Genomic DNA, 16,103 nt, shown 5'->3' with positions numbered 1-16,103 from the left:
CTCCTTAGTCACCCTCGGCCTCGCTTGTATCTGCGGGGTCTGCTGTAGACGTCTCTTGAGCAGTTCTGCACTTGAACATCCCCTGACTTCAGGAAGGAGGAGGAGTCATAACTGCCTCGGGTGAGTCCTTTATCATGTTCTAGGCACCAGATTGAGGTCTTGACACACAGAATGTCTTCTCCTCTGCACCCCAAACCTGCGAGCCAGGTATCGTTTGCGTTCCTATGGGCAAAGGAGGAAGCGAACGGAGACACCGGGGACCTGGTCTAACCTGAGTGGTGGTGCTGGATTTGAGCCCAGGTCTGCAGGCGCCAAAGCCCAGGCTCTTACACGGGAAAGCTGACCCCACCTGAGGGCCCTGCCACACAGATCCAGCAGGAGCCCTGGCTAAAGCTCCCCTCTTCCCCCAGCCCAGGGCTCCAGATCTCTCCTCCCCACCCTGGAATCACCCTTGAGTAGCTCTGCGTGGTGAGGGTTAGGCGGCCACCCTCTGCCTCCTACCGTCAGAGGTCTTTGGTCTTGGCCCAGGCTGCACCTGCTGCAGCTCCACGGTCTCCACGCAGCTGGCACAGCAAACAAGCCAGCTCCAGGCTGGCCAGCTACCCGCCAAGTGCTGTTGGAGCCCCAGCCCCAGGCAGTTTTCCCCCCGCCCTGGGTGGCTGAAGCCGCGGGAATGTGCCGGCCAGGCCGAGCCCTCTGAACCCTAGTGTGGGGCTTGGGGCTGAGAGGACACGCGACCTGGGACAAAGGCTGCCTGCTGTTCTGCAGCCCAGAGGACAGTGGGCCCTGATTCAGCGTCTCACTCTGTGAGCCCGGGCGGGTGAGGCAGGTAGGTTCAAACGAGAGCAACTCGTCCACAGTTTAGAGTGCAGGGAGGCTCGGACATAAACACAGAAGGACAGCGACTGTCAGAAGGAAACTCAACTCCTGGTCAGGCTGGGCTTTGCATGAAGCCCCTTGTCACAAAGAGGCCAACATAAGGCTTGCCAGTTCCTCTTTTTTGCAGAAGATGGCTCTGTAGGCAGGTGCTGTCCCCCTCCTCGGCCTGTTTGCTTTGCGGCCTCAGGATCTGCTGAGAATGTCCCCCCTCCCCCCTCCCACCTCCTACCTCCCACTCAGTGTGGACTGCAGCTGGCAGTGGCATTGAAGAACCAGTGCAGAGAAGGCACCTGACCTTGGGGAGGAATGTGTGAAATGTCAGCAGCCACCCCCCACCTGGAGCCCAGGAATGCGGGTTCCTGGCCCAGCAGCCCGTGGCCCCCAAGGGAGGTGCATGTGTGGCTGGAAGAGAAGGTGGGTGCGGGGCCCAGGAATGGCATTGTTGGAAGGCCCTGCAAGGTCACCGGGTGAGACTCCCGCCTGGTTACAGAAGGTGAAGCTGAGCTGTCCAGCTGCCCTCCTGGAGGTGCCAGCCCAGCACTCACTCCGATCCAATTAAGGGCACAGTCCCTCACCCCTAAAGGCCCCTGGAGCCCACGGCCATGGGTACAGCTGTGACTTGACTTCTCAGACCTTCAGAACCACAGATGTCAGAGCCCTTCATCCACCCATGTTGCAGATGTGGAAACTGAGGCCCAGAGAGACGGGAACTGGCCACAGGAGCACTGACTATGAGCCAGGTCTCGGGGATGGGGGCTGCTTTCGCTACACCCCTCCCACTTCCATGAAGCCGGGGGCGTCTCCTGCTGACAACAAGGGGACTCAGGTGGGCCCACCAAGCTCCCACAGGTTTCCAGCTGGGAATCCAGCACCTTCCGCGGGTGCCCTTCCCTGTCAGGGCAGACACTCAGGGTTTGGCCTCTATGCTCCGGCTCCTGGTGAGCCGGCAAACCTCTGCTCTAGCCACACAGCATTAAGGCCAACCCAACTCCAACCGATGCTCCTCTCTGGGACTGAAACCCAAGGAAGTGCTGAGTAAGGACACTGCTGCCCTCTTGTGGCCATGCCTCGGCATGACTGCTGTCCTCCGGGCCTCCAGTGCCTTCTCTCTGATTCTCCTCCTCCTAGAAAGCAGTGGGGGCCAGACAGGGTGGGCACCATCTCACCCCCCTATCACCAAGGCCAGCGCTTCAGCTGCAGAAAGCAAACGGGAAGGCTGGATCTGCCGACGTCAGATCTGAGAGGAAGGAAGAAGGTCTCATTACCCAGAACACTTGAGTGTTGGGAGCAACTCGGTGGTTTCCACGGAAACAGCCTAATGACCAACACTAGACAGGGTGGTTTGAAAATCTGGAGGATTTATTTCTCGGGAAGGTCCACAGCAACTGGCAGGCACTCCCCTCCCCTGTTCCCAAGAGGTTCTCTCTCCTTTGGTGAGAGAGCCCCTCTCTTCTCGGAAGTGCCCCTGGGGAGACTGGGATGTGGAGAGAAACCACACGCAACACTCCAGAGCCTTAAAAAAATACAGCCACAACGACCTCCCCCACACAAGTACACACATAGAAAATAAACAGACGTATAAAAGAGGCTGGCCCCACCCCCAGCCGGGACTACCCAGAGCTAAACCGCCGGAAGTGCCCGACGGCCAAGACGCGGCGCTGGCTTCAGAGAGGGCACCCAGGAGGCGGGCAGGGGCCCTCTCCCTGGAGCTCAGGACAAGGTACCAAGGAACAAATAAATAAATAAATAAATAAAGCCCTAAGAGCTTGGGCTGAGGCTTGGGGCCCCCAGGGGCGCCTTCCCTGAAGAGCAGATCCAGTGACCAGCAGAAAGAAGAGGGAAATCACAAACCCAAAGCCGCACCCACCCGGCCTGCAGAGCGGGCATCCTCAGATCCCAGAAGGGCCCCACCCAGGACCCAGCTCTGGAGGAGGGAGGGGTGAGCTGAGAGCCTCCTGGGCCGGGGAGGCCACCCGTGCTCCTGCCTTCATCCCGACCATCTCCACGAGCAGGGGCTGGAGCTGTCTCCTGTGTGGGCTCCCCCCCAGGAAAGCTCTCTTCGGCCTTCCTGACCCCAGGCGTCTGCTGGGAGAAGTCCTGCTGTGATTGTAAACGATCCAAACAGTCCATCCCGGTCCTTAGCTCCGCGTGGCCACAGGCATCTCCCCCATCTCCTGCGGGGGCTACACTTGACGCTCCCTTCAGGCCAACAAGGAAAAGGCATCAGACAGAAGAAGCACACACACAGAAGGGGGCAGAAGTCGCCAGGACGGACAATTTGGGCAGGAGGTCAAACTGGACACGTGAAGATGCCCCACAGACTCAGGAGCCCCAGGGTCCCCCCCGGTGCCGCAGGGGCCAGCGGGGAGCTGGGGGAAGCACGGGGCCCTCAGCTGGGCAGCAGCACGTGCTCCAGGAGGTAGGTGAGGGAGTCCCAGTGCTTCCAGAGCAGGAGGAGGCCAAGGGCCAGGAGGGCAGTGCTGGAGACGCGCAGGCGGGTCTTCATGAGCGGCGTGATGAAGCTGGCGGCGGTGGACACGAACACCAGCAGCACGGCCATGAGCGCCAGGATCACGCTGATGAACTTGCCCAGCAGGGCCCGCGCGTTGGCGTTCTCCACGCCCTCCAGCTGCACCACCTGCTGCTGCTGCTGCTGGAGCTCCAGCTTGGTGACCCGGGTCAGGCAGGACTCCACGGCCTCCTGCAGGGGCACAGGGGTGGGCGAGCTTAGGGTGGGGAGACCTCCAGTCCAAACCCCACCTGCTCCTCAGGAGGCGATGATGCCCAGGGCGCTCCCCTCCAGAGGGTGGTCAGCTGCAGCTAGGGGCCCCGGTCCTTTCATGCTGACTATTTGGAGAGGCTGAGGGGATGTGGAAGTCTTGATTAAGGGGAAGGGGCGGAAGCAGCCTGCTCCCAGCTTCCTCTCGGGGCTGATGTACCTGGATGTCCCGGGCCCTCTCGTAGGACTGGTAGGCCACCTTCTCCTCCATGCTGGCCAGCTCCTGCTTCAGGTTGGTCATCTCATTCTGGTGAAGTTCGGTCAGGTCATTGAGCTGTTCCTCCAGCCGCTCGTACCTGGCAGAGGGAGAACGTGTGACGCCAGCCCTGGCTCCCCAAGTCTCCCATCTCCTCTCTCAGGGTCAATGTCACTCATTCTCAACAAGGACTCAATCCACCCCCTGTGTCTAGACCCGTCCAATTTTAACAGCAACAAGAAAGCTACTATGTACACAGCAGGCTTCCCAGGTGCCAGTGGTAAAGAACCCGCCTGCCTGTGCAGGAGACATAAGAGACGTGGGTTCAATCCCTGGGTCGGGAAGATCCCCTGGAGAAGGAAATGGCAACCTACTCCTGTACTCTTGCCTGGAGAATCCCATAGACAGAGGAGCCTGCTAAGTCCTAAGGTCGCAGAGTTGGGCACAACTGAAGCGACTTAGCACACACATGTATATACACAGCCCTTAGAGGTGGGCTCTGTGCTAGGCACTTTGGCTACCTTGCCTCCTGGGGTCCTCCTCACAAACCTTCCGATAAGGACTAGCACCATCTGCACGTTACATCCGAGAAGACTGAGGCCCAGAGGGACTGGGGACTGCCTGAGAGCACAGAGCTCACAGAAGGAGGGTCGGGGCCTGACTGTCCACAGCCTGGGCCCTGGGCCTGGGCTCAGGTGCTCCCCTGGGGACAGGGACCCAGACGCACAATCCCTGTCCCAAAGGCACAGATATCAGAGGACGACTGTTACGTGGGGGCACTGAGTTTTCAGGCAGGTTTCTCCCCCCATTTTCCAATCCTTCTTCAAATATGTCAAGGAGGAAAAGAGCTATCTAAAGAAAAACTCTCTAAGGATCCCAAGGAACAAGCGCCCAACACCACGTGCAAGGCGTAGAGCAGAGCAGAGCCAGCAGAGGGAGGGGGTGGGGGCTCCAGCTGATCCCAGGCTGGCTCGCTGGCTCCGGCCGGACGTTCCCACGGACCGCGCCAGATACCTGCGCAGGGCGCAGTCCTCACAAACCCTGTGAGCTGGGATTCACGTTACTCCCGCTTCACAGATGAGGACACCAGGTGCAGAGAGCAAGGACTTTGTCCAAGGTAAAGAGTGGGAAGAGTAGAGCTGGGATCCAAACCCAGGTAACCTGCCTCTGGGGTCAGCGCTTTTAGCCAGAGTCTCTCCAGATAAGAAGCTGGCCCCTGCCTCGGTTTCCCCTTTTGCACAACCACCATGTAATCAAGTAGGGATGCCATAATGCTCCTTCCAGAGGCCCCGTCATCCTATCTTCCAATCGCCCTGGAAGCTGGTGGAAGGCTCCTGGGGGCCTCCTCCTGGCCCCTTCCAGCAGCCCAGGGCGCTGGGAGATGCTGCGTCTGCTTCCACCCCTGAACCTGAAATCCGGCCCCTCTCACCGGCGGGGCGGGGCGGCGCGGGGCGGGGCGGCGCGGGGCGGGGCGGGGCGGCGCGGGGCGGGGCGGGGCGGCGCGGGGCGGGGCGGGGCGGCGCGGGGCGGGGCGGCGCGGGGCGGGGCGGGGCGGCGCGGGGCGGGGCGGGGCGGCGCGGGGCGGGGCGGGGCGGCGCGGGGCGGGGCGGGGCGGCGCGGGGCGGCGCGGGGCGGCGCGGGGCGGCGCGGGGCGGGGCGGGGCGGGGCGGCGCACGCACCTGTAGCGCTCCTCCTGCAGGCACTGGGTCATGTAGGTGTAGTCCCTCTGCAGCTGCGCCTTCAGGTCCTCCATCGAGTCCTCCAGGTGCGACTGGCCCTCCTTGATCTCCCGCAGTTCTTCCAGCACAGCGTCCACGTTGCCGGGGCCCCCGTACAGCGGGCCGGACTTGGGGCTCCCGGGCGCGGCGGCGGCGGGACCGGCCCCCGAGTTGCTGCCCGCGCCCGCCGAGCTGGCGCTGGCGCTGGAGCACTCGTCGTCGCTGGCGTACTTGGGGCTGGACACGAGCGTGGCGCTGCCGCTCAGCGCCCGGGCCGCCTCCTCGGGGGGCCCGTCGTCCAGGGGGTCCTTCAGGTGCGCGATGTTGTCGGCGCTGCCGAACTTGTTCCGGATGAGGCTGGCAAACTCCCGGGGCTTGGATACCACGGCGGAGTGCGTGGCCTGCGAGAGGCCCGAGAGGCTGCCCTTGACGCCCTCCACCACGCCGCCCCCGAAGCCGCTGATGCCGGCGCGCACGTTGGCGCCCACGTCCTTGAGGCCCTGCTGCATGTCCCGCAGCACGCCCTTGGGCTGCCGCGACGGCCCGTTCTGCTCGATCTCCCTCAGGCGCCGGCGGTAGTGCTCTAGCTTCTTGTGCAGTTGGGCGATGGTCTGCGCCGACTTCTGGTTCTTCTTCTCGAACACCTGCTTGATGCGGGATGCCTGCTGCTTGTCGGCGTTGTTGGCCAGCTTCAGGTACTCCGCCACGTTGTCGTCCCGCGCCTCCTGCTCGATCTTGATCTGCTCCGTGATCTTCAGGATCTTCTGGTGCAGGTGCTCGATAGCCGCCTTGGTCCGCTGGGGGTCTGGGGCCCCGTCCGGCACGTCCAAGCTGATGGGGCCATCGGCGTCACCATGGCCGGGGCCGCCGGCAAGGTTCAGGGCCAGGAAGTCCCCCTTGTCGACCTGGGGAGGAAGGCAAGCAAAGAAAGCTACAGTCCATCAGGAAACCGAGGGAAGGGGGGTCCCCGGAGCCTCTGGACTTGGTTTCGCTCTCTGGAAAATGGACGCAGGATGAAGAGGAAATTTTTAAGGAAGGAGTTCAAAAGAGTCCCGGCAGTGACAACAGAATCCCCTCCCGCCGTCATTTATGAAGGGCGTGCGCACCTGCCCCTGCCTGATCCCTACCACGTCCCTGCCATGCAGTTGGGCAGACCTGCGCCTCCTTCAGTGCAGAGTTCAAGCAACTTGGCTGGGGATAAACAGCTACAGGAAGATAGAACCGGCAGCCCAGGATTCTTGCTGCCCCATCACATGGACCAAGCAGGCCTGAGGCTTCACCATTATTCTAGGTTATTTCTCAGGGAGCAGACACACCGTTCCCCTGGACTCAGGCATCCATAAGGCTCCTGCCTGGAGCAGTCCTCTCTCTCAGGCTGACCGGAGCCTCACTTGGGAAGTAACCCCCACTTTCCCACGTGGGCTTCCTGGGTGTGGCTCAGCAGGCTCCCCAGTTCTGCCAATGCCTCTCCCCGTCCTGCCCTTACCTTGCTGCTCCCTGGAGTCGTCAGCAGCCTCTTGTACTTCATGGTGGTGGGGGCACCTGGGCCCGCCCTGTCCCAGAGGAGCAGGCGAGGAGCGCACACCCCTGCCTGCCGGCAGGGTCTCGGGGGGCTCGGGTCCCAGAAGGCACCCACAGGCCGAGGGACGCGGGGCCCAGGCGAGGGGCCTGGGGACCCCTGCCGCCCAGTGTGGAAGGAGCTGAACAGGCGGCAGGGAGAGGACAGCGCCTTTTCCTCTCTGGCAGGTGGGCTCCCCGGGTGCATCAGGGCAGCACAAAGAGAGGAGCCCAGAAAGAAGACAAGATGGGGGGTGGAGTGGAGCGAGGGGCAGGAAGGGGCACAGAGGATGGGCGAGGGGGAGACAGGCTGGATGGAAACGGGCAGGCCTGGAGCCCCACTCTCCAGGGCCGGACCCCCCTCAGCCTGCTGGAGGACCTTGGTCCACAGCCGAGTCCCCAAGCGTCTTATCACCATGCAGCAACGGAAGCAGCAGGAAATAGCTCAACCCCATGTATTTTTACACACAGCACACCCCAGGACAGCGGCCGGGTCGGATCGGTCGCTCTCTGTGTGTATGTTGTGGTGGGGGCAGGATGAGATATATGTGGGGGAAGGGGTTAAACACAAAGTGGCCCCTTCAGCTCACGCAACGGAAGCAGCCCGTGCCAGTTACAGGCAGAAGTCACTGGGCTCCATTTCTCGCAAGGTACAAAGTTACTGGAAAACACCACAAAAAACAACAGCCCTGCCAAACTCAGGAGGCTCCCCTGTGGGCTTCCTCTCCAGCCTTCCCAGGTCATGGTGCCACTGGGGATGCTGGGAACAATACCATCCCTTCCCATCCCTCCTAAGGTCGGGACTTTCCTCGTGTCCCCATGCCCTCTGCCAGGTGCTGGTATCTTCATGACTTTGCACACCAGAGGAGCCCACACCGATCCCGAGGTCTCCTCGCTGCATCACAGAGACTTCAAACAGCACCCTGCAGTTAAACCCCTTCCTCCAGTGCTGCTCCCTACAGTGCTGGCAAACAGACGGCCTCTGGACCTTCCTGACCCTCAGTCTTCCCCCCTGTAAAATGGGGACACTCATATCTCTTCTCAGGCCTCTGGGGAGAGGCATGCCACATGATGTCCAAGGGCACTTGGCACAGTGTGGGCACACAGGTACTCATCTGTGCTGGCTGGGTCTGGCAGCACAACTTTGTGTGGTGGAGGAAATGAAGTGTATTTAAAAGATGATACCGAAAAATTCACTTATCATTGAAACTGAGACAAAATTAAATTCTATATGCAACATAGCTTTTAATACTAACTCATTATTGATTCAGGGATTTTTGCAGAAACTAATACTTGTGGCTGGCAATTTGCTGCACAGTGATATGGAAACCTCTCTGGTCAATAACGTTCAGGTAACAAAAGATGTTGAAAGTGTTAGTCACATAGTTGTGTCCAACTCTTTGCAACCTCACGGACTATAGCCTGCCAGGCTCCTCTGTTCATGAAATTCTTCAGGCAAGAACACTGGCTGCTGCTACTGCTGCTAAGTCGCTTCAGTCGTGTCCGACTCTGTGCGACCCCATAGACAGCAGCCCACCAGGCTCCGCCATCCATGGATTCTCCAGGCAAGAACACTGGAGTGGGTTGCCATTTCCTTCTCCAATGCATGAAAGTGAAAAGTGAAAGTGAAGTCACTCAGTCGTGTCCAACTCTTAGCGACCCCATGGACTGCAGCCTACCAGGCTCCTCCGTCCATGGGATTTTCCAGGCAAGAGTACTGGAGTGGGGTGCCATTGCCTGGAGAGGGTAGCAATTCCCTTCTCCAGGGGATCTCCCTGACCCAGGGATCAAACCCGGGTCTCCTGTATTGCAGGCAGATTCTTTACCATCTGAGCCACCAGGGAAGCCAGTAGAGGCAAGGCTATGGTTTTTCCTGTGGTCATGTATTGATGTGAGAGCTGGACCATAAAGAAGGCTGAGCACCAAAGAACTGATGCTTTTGAACTGTGGTGTTAGAGAAGATTCTTGAGAGTCCCTTGGACTGCAAGGAGATCCAACCAGTCCATCCTAAAGGAAATCAGTTCTGAATATTCATTGGAAGGACTGATGCTGGAGCTGAAACTCCATCAGGCCAGGAGGAGAAGGGGATGACAGAGGATGAGATGGTTGGATGGCATCACTGTCTCAATGGACAGGAGTCTGAGAAAATTTTCTGGGCGACAGTGAAGGACAGGGAAGCCTGGTGTGCTGCGGTCCATGGGATGGCAAAGAGTTGGACACGATGCAGCGAGTGAACAACAGCAGCCAAAGATACGTCTCTGGTCAGTAACGTGTTAAAGAACTTGACCCCTTTATAAAGCTGCTTTCCAAGGTGCTTTCCAAACAGACTCAACACTTTTCCTCTCTTCCGCTCTCTTCACAGGAGAAAGAACAACCAGAAACGATTGTGATCTGGCTGCTTCACGGCCTGGTGCTCAGCTGGGCCCTGGGCTCGTCTTTATAAAGAGGAGCGCGTCAGTCCGCCCGCTGGAGGAGTGTGGGAAGACCTAATGAGACAGGGACTCAAAACGCCTGCGAAAAGCAGAAGTTCTTGGGATCACAAGGGAGTGTAAGACGGCAAATTCCCTGCCTGTCCTGGCTCCAGCCTGGCAGCTCTGAGCCTTTTACCCCTCGACCTGGCGGCTCTCTAGCTTACAAGTAGAAAAGCAGAGTTGCAACTGGCTGTGAAATCCCCGTGAATGAGAGAACAGACACTCCAGAAACCAGCAGGGCTTGGTGGTGAGCTCTTCCTCACCAGCCGGCCCTCTTCTCTGTCGTGGGGCCCAGACTCAAGCCGGGGGGTCCCACAGTAGGGCCCCAGCTCCCTCCTGCCCCTCCACTGAGGTCTACAATGCCTGCAGTGTCTGGTCACCTCAGGTTACAAAATATCCCACTTTCTTCCTCCGTCTCCCCCGAGGGAGGCAAGTAGGGAGTTCTCCACTCCCTCACGTCCCCCAGCACATCCCCCAAGCCTGCAACACCCTTTTAGAACTAAAGAAAAACAGGGTCCCCAGGGAAAGAGAGCCGAGGAGGCTGCAGACAGACGGGCAGAGGCTCAGAGAGGGATTACGGTTTAACAAAGGAAGGAAAATTAGAGCATTAGGAGAAAAAGATGAGAAAGCTGTTAAGAGGGCCGTAATAAGCAGCCCTGGAGGAGAATGAGATTTGCCCCCCAAAAATGAAGAAGAATGGCAACGAGACAGGACCCATGCAGGCCACTAGAAAGGGCACGAAGAATGCAAGTGGACACTGGCTTAGAACGCTGGCTCTGTCCCTCACCGGCGATTTGCCTTCGGATATGTCATTAACTTTCCTGGGACTCAGCTCCACCCACCTCGAAAGATTGTCGGGGGAATGAAACGAGACCGTGAGGACAGTGGCTGTGGTGCGGCCTTGGGGCACAGACACAAGCCACAATCAACCGACAGTGCACACCCACCAGGACAGCCATAGTTTAAAAAGGGAAATAGCGAGGGCTGCCAAGGATGTGGGGAAATCAGAGCCTTCATACCGTGCCAGTAGGAATGCAAAATGGTGTACCCACTGTGGAACACTGTTTGGAGGCTCCTCAAAAAGTTAAACACAGACTTATCACATGACCCAGCAACTCCACTCCTAGGTACACCCGCATGCAGTTGAAGGTGGGTATTTAAACAAGCACTGGTGCACACGTGTTCACAGCAGCACTAAGCCAAAGGGTGGTGGACACAAGTCAAACGTCCGCTGATCACTGGTAAGCAAAACTAGTATAGTCACACTACGGAATATTACTTGACTATACAAAGAGTGAAGAAGGACTGATATACCCCACAACACGGATGAACCCCAGGAACACTAAGTAAAAGGAAATAGATACTAAGGGTCATATTCCTTTTATAGGAAATGTCCGGAATAGTTAAATTCTTAGTGACAGAAGGCAGAATAACGGCTGCCAGGGGCTGGGGAAGGGAGAGATGGGGAGTGGCTGCTTAACGGGCCCGGGATTCCTCTGGGGATGATGAAAGAGCTCTGGTGCTAGACAGAGGTGGCGGGGCTGCACAGCCTGTGTGTGCAAGGCCTGGTCCTCAACCTGCCAGCCTGTGCTGCAGATCCAGCCCGTGTCCTGTTACAGAGTGGGTGGCAGGAGGGTGTCTGGCTCCTTCCTCTTACAGCCACATTCTGAACACAGCAGAAGCTCTCACTCACTCCCTCCAAAGAGGAGCAACACAGATCACCGAGTTCCAGGTCGCTAGCAGGAGAAAACTCCCAGGGCCCACCGGCCCCTGAGCACAGTGCTGGGTGGGCTACACAGGCCCCAGCCCTCTGTCCAGGCCCAGCCACCAGCACCAAGGCCTCCTCTCCCCACTCTCCCGTCTAAGAGGCCGGATGCTCTGCAGGTGCCTGGCCCCACGACGAATCCCTGAGTGCTGTCGGATGCGGGGCAAGTGCTAAGAAGAGGCGAACCATGAAGGGTGAGCCCTGCTTCCTCCATGACCCCTACCCACACAAGGCGGCCAAGAGGCTACCAGCAGGCAGTGGTGCTCCCTGCTCAGGGCAACCGACAGCCAGGGCTGAGGGTATGGACACCAAGGTCCCAGAACTGCTGATGGACGCTCTGGGAGAGCCAAAGTGGGGCACTGCCTGCGTCTGGGATGCAACTCTCCCTGCTCGTCCCCGTGATCTGGTGAGACCCCTCCACACACACCCTCATACAAGGCTTCACAGCGCCTCGGACTCTCCTCCCTGCTTCCTTCCAGCAGCACCCAGTGAAGCCAGATCAGGTGCTCTGCCAGATTACAGGGCTCCCTGCCCAGGCTCCCCGGGGCCTCCCAAGACTCCCAGGTCCTCCGGGGCCTGAGCCCACGTCCTCGGGTTAACCCCACTGGACACAGGTCTTCCTCCCACGTGCTAGCCCAGCAGCCTGGGTCTCTGAGGCTCTCATGAAGCCTGTCCGTACAGAGGGAAAGGGCACTAGCGTGTCAGGGGTCAGCTTCCTCAGCAACAGTACATCATAAACATTCTTCAGGATGGACCACGCGCACAGTCACACCTGCAAGGAGTGCGTGCTCCACGCCTGTGCTCCGAGGCTCCCTGCCTGCGACTCCCCTCCTCTGGGGACAACAGCCCTGCCTGCATTTACAGAGTGCTCCCTGCTTACAAAGGGGTCCCCAGGGCAGGCTGACACAGAAGTTGGGGCCTTCCTGTTTTAGCTCCCTGTTCAGGAGTCGAAAAGCCAATGCTAAGGTCTGTTTTAGGAAGAAAAGGGGGAAAGAAGCGTGTGGCTCCTCTGCTTCCCTTTAGGAGGTCAGGGTGGCCCCGACATCCTGGGCCAGGTGGCCTGCAGTCCCCTTCCAGGAGGAGAGCAATGGAGTCAGGCGTCCATCCCACCTTGTCTGTGGGTCTGGCTGGGCGGGCCGAGCCCACACAGGGTACTACCTCTGGGCAAGGCCTGGGCCAGCAGAGGCCGAGAGCCCCGCAGGCAAGGGTAACGGGGTTGTGGGCCGGGGTGACTCAGCAGAGATGCCTCCATCTGCTGACTCCTGGCCCCGTGACTGTGATCTGAGCACCTTTCTCAGAATGGAGAGCACACGGATTCCTCTTCCACTGGCTCCCCGAAGGAAAGGGAGGGGAGTCAGGCCAGGGTGGAGAGGGGCAGTCATGGCCGGCTAACATCCCTCTGCCCAAACAGGCAGGTGCCCCTGTGATGAAGCTGGGAGGGAGGCAACCTGATGTCTCCCATCCGACCTGACGCTCGGGCCGGAGCAGGCTGGGAGGAGGACGCCAACCCTGGGCCCTGAGTCCAGATCAGCAGGTGTGGCCTGCGGGCTCTCTCCTGCTGCTACGGACAGGCAGGCGTGTGAGGCCACTCACCCCAGCTCTGGAGCATAATGACCGCCAGCCCAAGCCGGCGGGGGAGGGCCGGGAAGGCGAGAGTGAGGAGGGGAGGGCACCACCTTCCGTTGGCGCCTGGGAGCCGAAGCGGCTCTGCTCCTGAGGGCAGGGAGGCCAGTGTTTAGATAAAGGGGCACACGTGGAGGAGCACACACGCACCTGGGTCTGGAGAAGAGGAGGATGAAAAACTCCTGCAGTGAGGCCCCAGGGATTCGAGGGCGGGCGCTGAGCGGGGGCTGGCTCCTGACGCAGCGCCCCGTCCTCCTGGTACCCCGCCCTCAGCGGATTAACCAGGAGCTTTACCCTAGGGCCAAGTCCACACAGACGGGGAGACTCACCCCCTCCCCATTCCGTGCAATGCCCACGGTCTCCAGGCAGCTGGGCACTGAGGCTTCGATCAGCCTTCCCCGGCAGCCCAAGGGTGCCCGCCCACCCTGGTCCTAGGGGCAACTCGGCCTGGCAGAATGTCACGACTCTCACCCAGCCCTGGGATGCCAGTCCTTTCCTTGAGGCCCACCCCCGGTTCTGGTCGGAACCACACCCTTGGCTTAGCGGCCTCCTTTCGCCCTGCTGAGCACAATGGCCTTCTGTCCAGCGGGCGGCCTGTGATCCCCTCTGCCTGCTCACCCCTTCCGCCTAATTTCACGGCAGCTCCTGTGGCCTGAGTGGAGTGACACACTCTGCTTGTTTCTGCAGGGCTCCGTGCCGGAGTCCCCTCCCCCAACCCCAGGGCCCTGCCAGCGTCCAGCAGCCCAAGCGTGGAGGCCTGCTGGTCAGCCCTGCCCCCTCTCCCATCTTTCTCACGCAGACCCCAGAGGAAAGGGGTTGCGGGGAATCCGACTCATCTGACAAACTGCATCTCTCCTGCCCCTGCCCCCGCCAGGGCCTCACCTGCGTGGGCACTGCTTCCCGCAGCCGGGCTGGCGATGGGGTGCCAGGGGCTCTGAGGGCCCAGCCATCCACAGGCGGTGCCAGGGCCCCAGGGTCACATTCCCGGGGCAGCACGGGGCTGGCCAAGGGAAGCCGGACTCTGCGGGCAGGTGTCCCGGAGCTCCCAGGCTCTGCACCCGCCATCTCCAGTCCGAGGCCAGGCCTGGGGATTAGGGGCGGATTGCTCGGGGAGATCCCCCCGCCCTGGGGCTCACAGCTGCTCCTTCCCATCTGGGAGGAGGAAGGGAGATCACGGAGCAGGGGGACCGAGCTCTGATGAGGGCCTCCCCCCACACCGCCCGTGCAGCTGTTGCCACTCTGAGTCCGGTGTGCGGGGTTACATCTGGGTGTGACTGAGAGCTCCTGCCTGCAGGCAGGTTACAAAAGCGCGTGGTGACTCGGTTCCTGCCTCTTTCACCCGCCCAGACGCATGCTCGGGTTTTCCCACCTCTCATGCACGGGTGCAGACGCTTCTCGCCCTCAGAAAGCCCCCTCACAAACAGGCACGGCACCACTGACTCCCTTCATCAGCCTCAGAACAGAAGCACACCTCCCAGCCAGGCTTCCAGGGCGGAGGCGAGCTCCTCAAAGCCATACAGGCTGGAGCCTGGAAGGGGCTCCCTGACAGACCCCAACACGGCTGGGCCAGCCTGAGGTCCTCTGCCCCTCTCCCAGCAGCCCTGCCCACGGCTGAAGGCACCCTCACTCCCCAGACATCCTTCCTACTCCAGTGGCTGTCTGCAGGACAGCAGCCAGCCTCACCCGGGGACTTTCTCTTCTCTGAGATCCTAGAAATCTACTTTCTGCGCTGGGCACTACTGGCTTCCGCTTCCCATTCCTCACCCCACCCCTCAGCAAAAGCGCCCAAGATAAAAAGATGGATGGCAAACTCACAGTCTTCTCCTCTTCCTTGGACTTCATCTTGCCAGTCCCAGCAGGAAATCCTGCGGATGGCCAGCAGAGGGGGCCAGAGATCCACAGGTGGGGCGCGCACGCCGTGAGGAGGGCGCGGGGTGGCCGGCGGTGTGCAGGGTCTGCTGGGTCCAAGGACAGCCTCCAACAGCAGGATCACCAGTCAGAGATGACGCAGATTCTGTGCCCACTGGGGGGTGACGAAGGACTCGGGGCTTAAATATGAAGGATCGGCATGGATCATGCTGACGGGGCGGTCCCCGGTTCAAGAAGGTGCACCCAGATAAGGGCCCAGTGCTATCTCCAGGCCCCACTGCCAGGGCCCTTAGCCAAAACACCAAGAGCACGAGTCCCCACACCCCGGGCTGGGGGAACCCTTACAAACATTTGTGGTGGTGATGACCTGGGGTCTGCGAGGACAGGAGCCCAGCGAGGGCACAACACACAGATCCCAGTTTGGGGGCCGGTTCAAGCGGGAGACCCAGGTTCGATCCCTGGGTGGGGAAGGTCCCCTGGAGGAGGGCATGGCAACCCACCCTAGTGGTCTTGCCCAGAGAATCCCATAGACAGAGAAGCCTGGTGGGCTACAGTCCATGGGGTTGCAGAGTTGGACACGACGGAGCAACTAACTATTTTTTTTCAAGCATGTGCATCAGGGACACATGGGGTTAGGAACACTTCAGCAGCTCCTCTCATCTGTAAATGACCTTCTGCCTAGGCACTCGATTTTCACTCCATGCTTCCCTGGTGGCTCAGACGGTAAAGCCTCCAATGCGGCACACCCAGGTTCAATCCCTGGGTCGGGAAGATCCTCTGGAGAAGGAAATGGCAGCCCACTCCAGTACGCTTGCCTGGAGAATCCCATGGAGAGAGGAGCCTGGCGGGTTACAGTCCATGGGGTCGCAGAGTCGGACACAACTGAGACTCTCTCTCTCTCTCTGGGCACTGCGCGATGCTCCTCTTGCGTAAATGAGTCGTAATGCTCTGAGACAGGCAGGGGTCAGATCGTAACTATACCTGGCCCTTCACTGTGCCTAGCATAACAGGCGTGTGTAAAGACCACCTGACCTACCCCACTGAGCAGAGACGGAAGGCACGCCATCTACTGCAGTCTGTTCAAGGTAGCCCCGGAAGCAGCCTGGACTTCTCACTCAAGACATCCCTCCTCTGCCCTCCTCCCTTCTAGGCTCTGCCAAGCTAGTCTTTGTAGCCTTTCCTTACAAGCGAAATAGTGGGAGGGAAAAAGGAGAAGGCAGGAGCCCAGAGGCGAGGAGGGGGCTGA

At 60.0% G+C, this 16,103-nt stretch overlaps 1 protein-coding gene across 3 annotated transcripts in view; it reads right to left on the bottom strand.

The window, feature by feature from the left end:
- Positions 1-3,268: 3,268 nt before the first annotated feature.
- Positions 3,269-16,103, bottom strand: part of TMCC2 (transmembrane and coiled-coil domain family 2) — a 36,284-nt gene continuing 23,449 nt past the window's right edge. Inside the window, exons 1-4 of one of the 3 annotated variants that reach the window (XM_068986217.1) lie at positions 14,804-14,830; positions 5,534-6,477; positions 3,819-3,954; positions 3,269-3,580 (exon numbers count right to left, since the gene is read on the bottom strand). In XM_068986217.1, coding sequence (XP_068842318.1) covers positions 3,269-3,580; positions 3,819-3,954; positions 5,534-6,477; positions 14,804-14,830 — 1,419 coding nt within the window. Of the gene's footprint in view, positions 3,581-3,818; positions 3,955-5,533; positions 6,478-13,870; positions 14,054-14,803; positions 14,831-16,103 lie in introns of those variants that run through there. The other 2 variants (XM_068986216.1, XM_068986214.1) reach the window with 2 other exon arrangements.

The sequence above is a fragment of the Capricornis sumatraensis genome, chromosome 14 (assembly GCF_032405125.1).
Source record: "Capricornis sumatraensis isolate serow.1 chromosome 14, serow.2, whole genome shotgun sequence".
In the NCBI taxonomy this organism is placed as follows: Eukaryota; Metazoa; Chordata; class Mammalia; order Artiodactyla; family Bovidae; genus Capricornis; species Capricornis sumatraensis.
This window is presented reverse-complemented; position numbering and strand designations above follow the sequence as displayed.